Here is a 15237-nt window from a genome sequence, read left to right on the forward strand (position 1 = left end):
ACCCCTGGCTCAAACTGGAGCAGGAGCTCCTGCCCAGGAGCAGGAGAAAAAGCCGTCCACCACCTGCTGAGATAGAGACATACTAACTGAGGAAGGAGCTGGCCGTCTGGCATCACTGCCTTTAGTTTGTTTATCTCTATCTACACCTGCTGGTAGGTGGACTTAACCTACTAGTTCCTGGATTCATCTGCTGCAAGTGACAAGAAAGGAGATGTTATAATCTGGTGCACCTCCTCTTTTCAGTCAACAGCAAATGGTTTCTCAACTATGTAAATGCTGTTGCTATGACTGCTCATGACTCATTGATAATCAACAAGATAAATGTATTTCAGGAAGTCAGTGATGCAAATGGTCTTTAACTACACAGTCCACAGTTTTCAGTAAGCATTTGAGAAAGAAATGATGCTGTTATTTATCTGGGTAACATCAGAAGTTACTTGAACAAATGGGTTTTAAAATTTTGCCTCTGCCAAATATCCAGTTAAAAGTTATAAAAGTTTAAAACTGGGAAGGACTGGATGCATTTCGGGGTGACAAAAAAATTAACTAGATAACAGCCACATCCAGTTGCCACCTGATAATGGCAGACTTAAGATATCCAAATAAAGTTATTAGGATATCTTTAACAGCTGATATTCAGTGATGCTGAGATAATCAGATATTTTGCATAAAATCCCAGTAAAGATAATACAATTGGTTAATTTACCTGGTTAAGCAGATTTACTCTTTACTTGCTGCTGAACCTTGTGCTATTCTTCTAGTATTAAACGCATTATCTTTAAAGTAGGAGTGCTAACCTTAATCTACAACAATTAGAGGGAGTGCATTTTCCATGAATGCATGCTCACAGAGATGCTAACATTTGTGGCAGGTAGATGTATGTCACAGATCTCGCCATAATATTCCAGTCAGAAATTAAATCAGCACTTTACCAAGTGGGGAAAAACAAAGAGCATTGCTCATGAAAATCTTTAACGATGTATACATCTGTGTGCATGTATATTCATGCATGCTTTTGTTATATGTGTTTGTTGTACATCTCTGACATAGACTGGAGTGAGGTGAGGAGGTCTGAATGGAGCAGTGCTTAAACATTCTTTTGGTTTGGAAATAATAATGAAAAATACCCACCAACTATGATACTATATCTAATCACTACATATCACTGAGTAGAGTAGCCTAATGGTTAGAACGGTAGTCTAAGAAGTAGGGAAGCCAGGGCTCAATTCCACCAGATGATCCTTGTGGTCTTGGGCAAGTCACTTAACCCTCTATTGCCTCAGATACAAGCTTAGATTGTAAGCCCTCTGGGGACACAGGACAGAGAAATACCTACTGTACCTGAGTGCACCTCATCTTAAACTACTACTATTACAAAAAGTGTGAGCTATATCCAACAAACAGAGATACAGACACACAAACAAAACACATACATATACAGATGCACACATATATGTATGTGTGGGTCTTGTTTGTGTGCCTGTATTTTATAATGTTTGTGTTTGGTCATCCGTAGTATATGCCTGTGTTTATATCTGTGTGGTGCATGTAAGTGTGCTTGTTGTAGAATTTACAAGAAAGAAAAATAAAATACACATCCGAATTGCTCAGAGTGCACGTGTATGTGACTGTGTATCTGTATTAGCTCTCTGTGTATCTGCAATTGTGAGAGTAGAACAGTTTGAATGGTGCAAGTTTGTAACTGCAGTGTTGCAGTAAATCAATGTCTGCATGTTGTAGCTGCCAAAACTGCTCCTGCCATAGAAATACATTGGGCCCCTTTTGGGGACTTTAATTCTCTGGACCCCCCAGTTTGATCTGGCCCATTTTCAAACTTGATGTAACTTTTCACCTGGCCAACTTTGATACCATTCTGTTAAATTTTTGGAGAGTTATTTTGCGCCCACCAGATGGGCATTTTCTCAGCCCCTTATGTATAATTTCCAACATTCTGCTGGGCTGAAAATAATAAAAATGTTTCATATCCTCTTCTCCCTCCATATATATATCTTCTTCTCATTTCAGCTACTTTAGGACTGGGCTTGGCCAGAGGCCACAAATTGGAGCTCCATTTGGAGCCTAGCTAACAGATTATAAATCTAGCTACTAGGCTTTATGAGATGGCTGCTAGAGGTTGTGAATGTTGACTTCTGCATCAGAAGCTCTATCTGGTCCAAGGAAAGAAACTCAATTGGGAATCAAACCAATATTTCTTCATGCCTATACAACAGCACTTGCTACTGAGATGGCCACAAAAATGTCTATTTTAAATTAAGTGATTTTTTGAAATTGATCTAACCTTTTCAGCAAACACTGGGTTACCGGAAAGATGACTCAAATGTACAAACTCCAAGTGCAATGTTCCAAATTCTGCGAGAATACTGCTTCCTCCAGAGGCCCATGGCCAGTTTCGCCCAATTCCACTAAAGACAAAATGAAAACAGAGGCAGGTAATTAAATATACTGTATAGTAAATGTCTAGTTGGTTATCAAACTTCAGATACTAGCTTCTGGAAAGCTGAATATCTAAATGTATTGACTAAAGGAATATAATGTTCAGTGGAGCAAAGATGAAGGTCAACTCTTCCCTCCAGGATAATTAAACTTGATGTGTACCAAACCAGAGGTCAATATTAATTAACTTGATGTGTACCAAACCAGAGATCAATACAAGTATTAATGCATATTCCTTATCTCAAGTAACGGCAAAACCTCTCTGAACAAATGCAGGTTACTATGAAGGTGGCAGTTGTATTTGTTAGATCTTCCAATCCAATAAAAATATGGTTAACTTTTTTTTTTAAAGATCCATTCAAAAGTACCAATTGTTTATTTTGTCAAAAGTTGAAAACTAAGAACGTCTGAACAGCAAATGTAATAACTTATCATACATAATGGAAAAACTAGTGGCAGGGCAACTGAAAAATTGAAAGTGAACTAAAACTGCATAATAATCAATTTTTAAGTGCTCTAATTTACTGTTTCTTTTTGTTAATTGCTTGCTTAGTATATTACTACTTGTAACAGCTATAAAGCCTTTTGAATTGATGACTCGCAGGACTTGAAAGAAAATCAACGTTCAAAGACATCCTATTGCTGGAATTAAATAATCTTCTAACACAAGGTGATTCAAGTGTACTGAATCATCATAGAAATACAGGGTTCAGGACTTGCCAAAAGTTCTTACATGGCACCTAAGTTCCTTTCCCAAAACAATTTCAGAAGCTCCATTTTACTGCAAAACAGCATTTTAAATGTCACAAATATATTTAAAAAATACCAAAAAGAAGTAAACCAATTTATGGATACTTCTCTTTAAACTACTATCGATGCACTAGGGTGCAGAGGACAATAGAAATAGAATCTGAAGAGCAGCCAAGCACAATTTAGAACGTCAAAGCATGCCAATATATGGGAACTTGCATGGAAATGGAATTTAGAAACTAGTCAAGGATATCAAATACATATTGAAAAGAACCTTTTCCGTATAAAGCAAAGTTACTCATCTATTGTGGTGAAACTTAGTGTAAGGTGGATCAGCTACTAGGGCCTGAAGCTAACTGACTCTGTAATCTGAAGTGACCACCACCAAAACCATAACTTTCCAGGTGAAATACTTCAGATGACAGAAGCCAAACAGGTTCATGACAGTTGGAGGTTGATAGGGATTTTGATAACAACAAACCTCACATGAAGCAAACAACTAGAGGCTATACAGAGATGGGCTTACCTCCTACATAGTGACAAGCACTAATTGCATTTAGATGAACCTTTGCAGAGTTGGTTTTCAAACCAGACTCAGAAGTACAGGAAGTATTCAAGCAGTTTTGTGTAGGGTAGGTGAAAGGGATCTAAGGCCTTGCCCTCACACCAGACAGTAAACCTTCTCTAGCTAAATGATTGTGGAGTCTTTCCCAGAAACCAGCAAGATGCAGGAGAATCGTATGCTCTCAGCATCCAAACCACAAGGGCCAGGGTTTGGAAGTTGGGATGTAGAAGAGATTACTTTTTTGGCATGAGGAAGGTTGGAAAATATTGCAAGCTCCATGAATCTTCGAAGGACAGAAGAGGGAAAGCAGTAAGGGCGTGATTAGTAAATAGTTGTCTGGTCTTGCTTGAGTTTCTGTTACGTCTTCTCTATGAGATATTGGAAGACACATATATAGAAGCCCTTCCCTTCAATGTAGGAGAAAGGCACCCAACACTAGTCTGTTGTGTGATCTGAGCCTGAAACAGAATCATTTGTGCAGTTGTAAAACCATGCTCAGCCTGTCTGTCAGACAGTTGTCCTTTCCCAGTAGGTATGTGGCACGGAGGACTCTTCTCTGAAGGAGGGATTACTGCTTCCTGACAAGAGGCAGGATCAAGTACCACCCTGCAAGTTTATATAGAATATTGCAACCTGGTTGTCCGTCTGTAAGAGAATAATTTGGCTCTGTAGCCCATCTATGAAAGCCTTTAGAGCATTCCAAATGGCCTTCAGCTCAAAGAGGTTGATATGAAGATCTGTTTCTTGAGCAGACCAAGTTCCCTGAGTATGATGCCCATCCACATGAGCTTCCCATCCCAGGTTAAATGAATCCATTGTTAGCATCTTCTGAGGTGGTGGAATTTGGAATGGTAGTACCGCAGTCAAACTCATTCGAGTTGTCTACCACAGAAGAGCATGAGTCAACTCTGGAGGAATGTGGATGACATTCGCTAGATTCCCAGCCGCCTCTGACAACGTGCCATGGAGTGATATGGGAGTGGGCCCATCAATCTCAAACTTGCCGAGCTATGATCTGCTTGCTGATTCAAACTTGCAAGGCGAGTGTTGATAAGGTCTCTGCTCTAGCTTGTGGAAGAAAAGCCAGAGCTTGCAATGTATCGAACAGAGCTCCTATGTACTCCAATTGCTGGGCTGGGAGAAGGTGGGGCTTATTGTAGTTTATGATAAACCCTAGGAGCTCCAACACCCAACAGTTAGATGCACTGACTGATGCCCCCCTCCTGCGATGTGCTCTTAATTAGCCAACTGTTCAGATATACTCCCAAGCTGCGCAAATATGCCACACCTATCGCTAGACAATTGGTGAATACACAGGAAGTTGATCCAAGGCCACTGTAATGGTGTTTCCCTATCTGGAATCTGAGATACTTCCTGTGGCTGGGAATTTCAATTAAAAACTCAATGCAGAAAAAAAACCCAATGCCTAAATACTCACCTCTCAGCATAATACGAGCAAATTTACCACCATAAGCACCTCAAAACTAAATCTACCAATTACAGAAACCCTGAAATCCTAGGAGTCACCATTGACCGGCACCTGACACTAGAGAATCACGCGAAAATCATAACCAAAAAGATGTTCCAATCATGTGGAAATTAAAAAGAGTAAAACCCATACTTCCCTAGAACCGTTTCCGAAACTTGGTACAATTATTAGTACTCAGTCACAGACTACTGCAACTCACTCTACGCCGGCTGCAAAGAGCAAATACTCAAAAAACTCCAGACAGCCCAGAACACAGCAGGCCAGACTCATATTTGGAAAACCAAAATACGAAAGCGCAAAGCCCCTATGAGAGAAGTTACACTGGTTACCACTCAAAGAACGCATCACATTTAAAGTATGCACCCTAGTACAGAAAATCATCCACGGCGAGGCCCCAGCCTACATGTCCGGACCTGATCGACCTACCACCCAGGAATGCCAAAAGATCATCTTGCACATTCCTTAATCTTCATTTCCCTAACTGCAAAGGCCTAAAATATAAACTAATGCACGCATTAACCTTTTCCTATATGAGCATGCAATTGTGGAACGCACTGCCACGGAACCTAAAAGCGACCTATGAACTGACCAACTTCCGTAAACAACTGAAGACCCATCTCTTCGACAAGATATACCACAAGACCAAAACTAGTGAAATCCCCACACATATCTAGCAATGTTAAGAATGCCTTATGTCATGTTACTATCTTGTTTTCCATTACCATGCTACCCAAATTACTTCTGTAACACTAAATGTCAATTCTCCTCTCATTTCCACTGTCCATGATTTATTGTAAGCCACATTGAGCCTGCAAAGAGATGGGATAATGTGGGATACAAATGCAATAAATAACAATAATAATCGAAATGTGGGTATAGGCATCCTTCAAGTCCAGAGAACATAGCCAATTGTTTTCCTGAACCATGGAGAGAAGGGTGCCAGGGAAAATCATTTCTGAACTTTTCTTTGGACCAGAAATTTTTTCAGGGCCTTTAGGTCTTGGATTGGACAAAATCCCCCTACCTTTTTGGGTAGAAGAGGAACCTGGATCCCCTTTCTCTTCTTCCCCTGGTGGAACGGGTTCAACTGCATTGACCTGTAGAAGGACGAAGATTTCCTCTACAAGTAACTGCTTTTGCTGAGAGCTGATGTAGTAAGCTCTTGGTGGGCCACTTGTGTTGGTAAAAATTCAGATGCCCCACCCCCTGCCAAGTAAGCCATCTGAGACAGTCATTCTGAGTGCAGCTATGCTCTCCTGGAGTCAGACAAAAGCTTGTCTCTTGCTTAGACTGGGAAGCCAGCTGGGGCATCTGAAGGAAGGACTGGGGCGGCCAAGAACACTGGGCCTGGGGGCTCTGTGCAAAGGCAGTGATGGAAATCTATGCCTTTAAGAGTAGCAGGGTACCACCTAGGCCCACTCAAAATCTCTGAGAGGAAGAGGTTGCAAGTGGGGGGCACAGAGATAGGGTTTGGATGGTATCAGTGTGCTTTTTTATGAGATCAGTGAGCTCTTCTGTCTTATCTCCAAACAGATTGGCAAGAAATGACCTGCCAATCTCTCCTGAATTGCTAGTTCGAGATCACAGACATGCAGCCATAAGAGTCTGTGAATCCCCTCACCCAGAACGGAGAGTCTGGACACTATGTCAAGAGTCATAGGCACCCCTGGCCAGATAGTTTCTACACTCCAGCTGCTTACTGGTCAAAGGGCAAAGCTCTGTGGCCTACTCCTGTGACAGTGAATTCGCAAGACTTAGTGTACTGCAACCAAAAACCACAGGTAAAGGCTCGTGTAGAGCTGGTAGGACTGGATGCAGGCAATGAGCATCAAGGCCTGAAAAGCTTTCCTCCCAAACAAATCTAGTGGCTGAGCCTCTCTACCAGGGGGCGTAGAGGAATGAGTCCTGGAGCTCCTAGCTCATTTGAGGGCTCAGTTTGAGTCCTCTCAAATGGTGTGGCAGTTGAGCCCACTCAAATCCGGGATTCTTCTGGATACAATACTGCATATCCACCTTCTTACATTCAACCTTCACTGAGAGGGGAGACTTCCAGTTCTTCGTCAGTGCATCTTTAAGGATAGGGTGAAATTGTACCATGACCCCTTCCTTAAGAGGAGACTTGTAGTCTAGGACAGTTAACATTTCTGCCCTGGGCTCTTCCTCCAACTCTAACTTAAATGGGATGGCAGATGCAACTTCCCTGACACAATCAGTGAAAGAGATGCTTAGGTGAAGATTTACATCTCTCGAGGTGGGGAGGAATCAGAAGGTATCCATAAGACTCCTCCTCCAAGAAATAATAAGGATGTTCTTCTGAGTCCCATTCAGACTCCTCACCATATTCAAACTGGGATGAGTGGGTTTGTGCCTGCCTCGGCTCAGTGGAGCCATGCCCATGTCCCGAGGAGCACCGAGATACAACCCTACTCTCAGACTCAGGGGAAGCTTCCTCCTCCGACATCAAGAGCGATACTGTATGTGTCGATGTCAATACCCTTCGAGGTACCAGTGTTGAGGATCTCTGCACAGGCACAGATAGAGCCTCAGGATGAATCTGGGGCTGATTTGCAGCTGGCACAACTGCCCTTGATGCTTGAGTAATTTGAAGCTACCGCATCTACACCAGCTCTTCCCTGAGCATAGCTCCGAACTGCTCATCGAAGATAGGCATCAGCAAGGGTGGGGAGCTGGGAGAGAGGCACCCTGAGAAAGTACTGGTAGCAGAGACCTAGTTGCCCAGAGACTTGTACAACGGTACCTATTCCAAGGAGGGGGGGCACTTCTCTCAGTGCTGGTGCTTCTCGGGTATGGCAATGCTGATGCCCTGGTACTCCCAGCCAGTGCGTCAATGAGGACCTATGCTTATGTTCGTGGGCTTTCCACGATGCTCAGCATCACGGTCATTAAGTGTTGATGAGGATGACATCATCAACCTCGAATGTGTCCTCTGTGTCTGGTCTGACGCTGATCGGTGTTGGAACCTACTCTCAGCGCTCGATGTCGAGAGGTGGAGACCTTCTTGATGCTGTTTTACTCCCAATGGATGTTGAAGGACTTGCCAGCCATCAATGTCCATGCTTCTGGTGCTTTTGCTGCACCAGTCTTCAAGGAGTCAAAAAGTCAATCCTGTTGGACCTGCCACACCCTGAGTCCCCTCAACTACATTTTCATACAGAGAAGAGGAGTCAGGGCTCATGGTTAGGCCCAATTACATTAGGTATAACTTTAGAAGCCACTGGAGGGGGGGGGGGGGTCTTCTGGGACATTGAGAATAAATGCCTCAATTGTGCTCTGGCCTCAACGGGCCTAGCCACTCATAAAAACGAAAGGAAACCTTAAAAGCCGAAAAAAAGCTATGAAAGGGAAGCACAATAAAATAAAGAAAAAGAAAAATATACTCGAAAAAAGGATAAAAATACCTATATGCAAAGGAACTACGAAAGAGAGAGAAAATACGCACATAGAGGAGAACACGATGACATGTGCTCCCTGCTCCGCAGAAAAATGAAGTCTGAGGAACCCCCTCTTGCGTGTCAGGTGGGAAGGCACCAGTGCATGTGCGGTGGGATGTTGCTAGAAAGTTAAGTTAACCTCACTAGTCAGCGTCCACATGAGGCTCAGTCAGATGACATCACACAGTTGTGGGAATGCAATGGCCTGCTTATCCTCAAAGAAATAATAATATAGTAAAAATATGCAGTGGTATAATGGCTATCAGGCCCATCCAGTTACAGTGCCCCAGACCTTAACGGTTCTACCATTATTTTTGCTTTCCCACTATGGAAGATCGTCCGGGCCTGCTCAGAGTCCTCTCAGTTTACAGTACTGTTTTCTTCATATACACCCACCACTAGCAGTTGTCCTGGAAGCTTGTTCCAGGTCTCATAAGAGGGTATTACAGGTGTAATGAAGCCCAAAAATTCAGTATAGAATGAGGAAAAATATTTAGAAAACATATTGAAATAATAATTTTGAAAGAATAGCAGAATAATTTTACTTATACAGATATCTCCAAAAACAGATTATAGAAAAATAGAAAGGTATCTTACATATAAGATTAGTAAAGGTCGGTGGAGGTTAAGTCAATGATTAGACAATACACACTGATAATATACCCAGTTATTGGGTGAAAAATCAAACAATTTTTATCGTGTGTTATATATGAGACTACTCCACTTTCAACAAGCTGAAGAAGCAACAATACACTTGTATTCATGTGTGTTTAAACATTTTGTTATATCATAGAAATAAGCAGTGGATTTTCCCCAAGTCCATTTTAATAATGGATTATGGACTTTTTTTTTAGGAAGCAATACAAACTTTTTTAAATCCTGCTAATTGCTTTTACTAAATTTTCCGATAAATTCCAGAATTTAATTACACGTTCAGTAAAAAAAATATATTTTCTCCAATTCGTTTTAAATTTACTACTTTGTAGCTTCATTGCATGCACCCTAGTATTTTTAGAAAGAGTAAACATGTGATTTACATCTACCCATTCCACTCCACTCATTTTATAGACCTCTATCATATCTCCCCTCAGTCGTCTTTTCTCTAAGCGGAAGAGCCCTAGCCGCTTTAGCCTTTCCTCATAAGGAAGTTATACCATAACCTTTATCATTTTCGTTGCCCTTCTCTGTATTTTTCTAATTCCACTATTATCTTTTTTGAGATGCAGTGACCAGAATTGAACATAATATTCAAGGTGTGGTTGCACCATGGAAAAAATTAAAAGGCATTATAACGTACTTGTTTTGTTCTCCATTCCTTTCCTAATAATACCTAGCATTCTATTTGCTTTCTTAGCTGCCACTGAACACTGAGCAGAGGGTTCAACGATGGCGCCTCGATTCCTTTCCTGGTTGGCGACTCCTAATGTGGAACCTTGAATTACATAGCTATAGTTTGGGTTCCTCTTAACCACATGCATCACTTTGCACTTGCTCACATTAAATGTCACCTGCCATTGGATACCCAGTCTCAAAGTCCTCTTGTAATTTTTCACATTCCTCTTGCAATTTAACAACCTCACTAGTTACTCGCATCTCTAGATCATTTATAAATATGTTAAAAAGCAACGTCCCAGCACAAACCCCTGGGAACCCCACTATCTACCCTTCTCCATTGAGAATCTGATCATTAACCCTACTCTCTGATTTCTATCTTTTAAACAGTTTTTAATCCACAATAGAATACTACCTCCTATCCTATGACTTTCCTCTGGAGTCTTTCATGAGGTACTTTGTCAAATGCCTTTTGAAAATCCAGATACACAATACCAACCGGCTCACCTTTATCCACATGTTTGTTCACCTCTTCAAAGAAATGTAATAGATTGGTGAGGCAAGATTTCCCTTCACTGTCCATGTTGGCTTTGTCTCATTAATCCATGCATTTGAATATGCTCTGTAATTCCATTCTTTATAACAGTCTCTACCATTTTGCCCAGTACCGACATCAGGCTCACTGGTATATAATTTCCTGGATCACCTCTTAAACCTTTTAAAAAAATTGGCATTACATTGGTCTCCCTCCAATCTTCCGGTACCATGCTTGATTTTATAGATAAATTATATATTACTATAGTTCTGCAAGTTCATTTTTCAATTCTATCAGTATTCTGGGATGAATGAATAGGTCCAGGCAATTTGCTACTCTTCAATTTGTTAAAATGTGCCATTACATCCCCCAGGTTTATAGAGATTTCATTCAGTTTCTCTGATTTAACAACTTTGAATACCATTTCTGGCATCAGTATCTCTCTCAAATCTTCCTCAGTGAGACCGAAGCAAAGAATTCATTTAATCTCTCTGCTGTGGCTTTGTCTTCCTTGAGTTTATTGAACATGAGACAAACGAAACCACAAAACATGACAAAGTACCTCACGAAAGACTCTAGAGGAAATTGCAGAGTCATGAGATAGGAGGTAGTATTCTATTGTGGATTAAACTGGTTAAAAGATGGAAAACAAAGTGTAGAGACAAATGGTCAATACTCAATAGACAGGAGTCTCAAAATGCTCCTCCAATGATTTTTCTCGCCGAAAGAGTTGTGAGCCCAGCAGGGGTCTTCCAAGAACAACAGGAAGATGAAAAGTCAGATTAAATTACTTTACTGGTAAAACCCGACATGGCACCGTGTTTCAGCAAAGTGTGTGCCTGAGGAGTCTTGATGTTAAAGCCAATATGAGTAGGCTTGTATGTTTACAACACTTCCTGTCTTGAAAAAGACACCAACGTGAAAATGAGATCCAAACAGCTATCGCTGCAGAACAGTGTCCACTACACATACAAGCCTACACAATACTGGGTTTTAACATCAAAACCCCCGGAGGCAGGAACTTTGCCATAACACGGTGCCGTTCCAGGGTTTTACCAATAAAGTATTTTCATCTGACTTTTTGTCTTCCTGTTGTTCTTGGAAGAACCCTGCTGGTCTCAATAATCTTTTGGCGAGGACTCTTACACGTGGAGGGCATAATCGAAAGGGGTGCCCAAGTTTTCTTGAGAACGTCCTCGCAGGACGTCCCGGCGAAGGGGCGGGGAAACCTGCATTATCGAAACAAGATGGATGTCCATCTTTTGTTTCGATAACACGGTCAGGGACGCCCAAATCTTGACATTTAGGTCATCCCTAGAGATGGTTGTCCTTACACTTGGCGATTCTGATTTTCAGCGATAATGGAAACTAAGGACGCCCATCTCAGAAATGACCAAATGCAAACTCTTTGGTCGTGGGAGGAGCCAACATTTGTGGTGCACTGGTCTCCCTGACATGCCAGGACACCAACCGGGCACCCTAAGGGGCACTGCAGTGGACTTCAGAAAAAGCTCCGAGGTACATAGCTCCCTTACCTAGTGTAGTGAGCCCCCCCCCCCAAACCCACTACCCACAACTGTACACCACTACCATAGCCCTTACAGGTGAAGGGGGCACCTACATGTGGGTACAGTGGGTTTCTGGTGGGTTTTGGAGGGTTCATATTTACCACCAAAAGTGTAACAGGTGGGGGGGGGGGGGGGGGGAATAGGCCTGGGTCTGCCTGCCTAAAGTGCACTGCAACGACAAACTGCTCAAGGGCCCTGCATACTGCTGCGATGGACCTGAGTATGACATTTGAGGCTGGCACAAAAGATTTTTAAACTATTTTTTGAGGGTGGGAGGGGGTTAGTGAACACTGGGGGAGTAAGTGGAGGTCATCCTCTATTCCCTCTGGTGGTCATCTGGTCAGTTCGAGCACCTTTTCGTGGCTTGGTCGTAACAAAAAAAGGACCAAGTAAAGTCGTCCAGTGCTCATCGGGGACGCCCTTTTTTTTTCAATTATGGGTTGAGGACGCCCATGTGTTAGGCATGCCCAAGTCCCGCCTTCGCTATTACTCCGACCCCCCCCCCCCCCCAGAACTTTGGTCGTTCCTGCGACGGAAAGCAGTTGGGGACGCCCAAAATCGGCTTTCAATTATGCCGATTTGGGCAACCGTGGGAGAAGGACGCCCATCTTCCAATTTGTGTCGAAAGATGGCCATCCTTCTCTTTCGAAAATAAGTCTGATAGCGGACCATAGTATTCCTCTTTTGTGGCTTCTGCCTCCAGTGATTTTACCATGTGTCAATAGTTACACAATATTCTTTTAAAGTGCTGTACATTAACAAATCCTTACAAACTAGATTAGAAATTTTCTAGTTACTCTTTTGTCCCATTAATATCACATTTTTCATTTAGAATACTATTTAAGATACCATCACTACAGATATTGCCATATAAATTTACCATACCCAGAAGTAAAATAAATGTTTTTTAATTCACAAATACTGCTGACATAAGTTTAAAACAGTAAAATACAGATATATTTAGGAAGTCTAAATTGCATTTTCAACATTTCTCCTTCCAAAATAAATTCAAGAAATCAATTGTGAATAATTTCCGTTAGACTCTATGACACAGACGCTGACAAGCACAAATTAAAACAAACAATATTCTCACTCTACCATTAAAGCTATTTAATAGGAGTATGCAGATCAATAAAAATTTTGGTTAGTCTGTTTTAAATAGTTTTTGCAAATTTCATCTATTTTTTCATTGTTTTTCCACACAATTGTATTTTTGCGCACATTGTACACGTTAATTCATAGATAAACATGCACACAAGTTATCTGTATGCACTTCAAATATTTATACACTGCAAAGAACCAAATGAGTGATCACAAATGCATATTTGTACTACATAAAGTGTCTAGCTAGAAAGCTCCATAACAAATCAGTAGTAGAACTATAAATATACAATTCCTACAACAGACAAGGGGCTGATATTTAGCCAGCAGAAGGCAGCCTACATAAGTGCCAAGGTCCGTGCTGACCCCAGATATTCAATGCCAGGCCATTTCCAGTGACTGGCATTACATATTTAGTTTATCTATCTATTTGGCCGGCGCTACCTTGACCAGCTAAGTGGATATTCAGTGCTGGCTGGCTAAGTTGATAGCGGGCAAAGATAGGACTGCTATTTATGCGATCTGATTTGCCCACTAAATTTAGCTGGTCAGTGCTGAATATTGCTGTTATTGCATGATTCAGTAAAATTAGGTCTTACCTGATAATTTTCTTTCCTTTAACGCAGCAGATGAATCCAGGAACTAGTGGGTTAAGTCCGCCTACCAGCAGATGGCGATAGAGATAAACAAACTAAAGGCAGTGATGCCAGACGGCCAGCTCCTTCCTCCTTTAGTATGTCATTCGTAAGCATTTGCCAAGGCCAAAAATATGAAACCAACAACCACCAGAAACCATCCTCACTATGAAAAACAGAGAACCAAATAAGAACTTTGAAATAACTGCAACTTGATCCAGAAATCGGAATCCTTTCTGTGTTCCCATATCTGTCTGAACTCTGCAAAAGAGAACCCGGAAGGAAAAAATAGCCACATTGCACGGAAAATGAAAAAAACGTCGGCTGAACTAGGGAAGGATCCTGGATTTATCTGCTGCGTTAAAGGAAAGAAAATTATCAGGTAAGACCTAATTTTACCTTCCTTGTCACTTGCAGCAGATGAATCCAGGAACTAGTGGGATGCACCAAAGAATTCCTTAAATAGGGTGGAAAGCCGATGCTCCCCGCGCCAACACTCCCGCTCCAAAACTCACATCCTCCCAAGCAGACACGTCTAGCCTGTAATGCTTCGCAAAAGTATGACGGGACGCCCAAGTAGCCGCCCGACAAATCTCTTCAAGAGATAAGGCCGACACCTCCGCCCACGAAGCCGCCTGTGCCCGAGTAGAATGCGCCTTCAGGGCCACTGCAGACGCCTGCCCTTGTAGCAGATACGCCGCTCCAATGGCTTCCCTAATCCAGTGAACAATGGAAGCCTTAGAAGCCGCCTCACCTCTTTTCGATCCCGACGAGCACAAAGAGATGATCCAAGTGTCGAAACAAGGCTCTCCGCACATCTAGGAAACGTAGCGAGGCAAACTCTCCCAGATAATCCTCTCTTCGCAAAGACAGAAGATAAACCGCCTGATTGACATGGAAAGCCGAAACCACTTTAGGTAGAAACGACGGCACCGTCCGTATCAACACACCTGCTTCAGAAAACTGCAAAAAAAGGATCTCTGGGAGACAAGCCTGAATTTCAGAAATCCTCCTAGCCGAAGCAATGGCCACCAAAAACACTGTCTTAAGTGTTAGATCCTTCTCAGAAACCTTATTCAACGGATCAAACGGTGGGGCCTGGAGGGCTTGCAGTACCACATTCAAATGCCACGCCGGGCACGGCTGCCGCAGAGGAGGCCGAAGAGGCCCGTGTAGGAAACGGATCACATCAGAGTGAGCTGCTAAAGAGGAACCTGCACTCGAAGGGAATTATATGCCAATCCCTTTTGAAGACCATCCTGAAGGAACTCCAGAATAACCGGAATGTCCGCCCGAAAAGGCGATTCAGCACACAAAGCACACCACGCAGCGAAAGCTTTCCACCCTCGCGCGTAT

The 15237-nt window shown here is 42.3% G+C and overlaps 1 protein-coding gene across 1 annotated transcript in view; it reads right to left on the reverse strand.

The window, feature by feature from the left end:
• MAN1A1 (mannosidase alpha class 1A member 1) overlaps nucleotides 1–15237 on the reverse strand; it is a 309444-nt gene that overhangs the window by 91529 nt on the left and 202678 nt on the right. The window contains exon 6 of the mRNA XM_030198560.1: nucleotides 2300–2423. Coding sequence (XP_030054420.1) covers nucleotides 2300–2423 — 124 coding nt within the window. The remainder of the gene's footprint in view (nucleotides 1–2299; nucleotides 2424–15237) is intronic.

Source organism: Microcaecilia unicolor, chromosome 3 (assembly GCF_901765095.1).
Source record: "Microcaecilia unicolor chromosome 3, aMicUni1.1, whole genome shotgun sequence".
Lineage (NCBI taxonomy): Eukaryota > Metazoa > Chordata > Amphibia > Gymnophiona > Siphonopidae > Microcaecilia > Microcaecilia unicolor.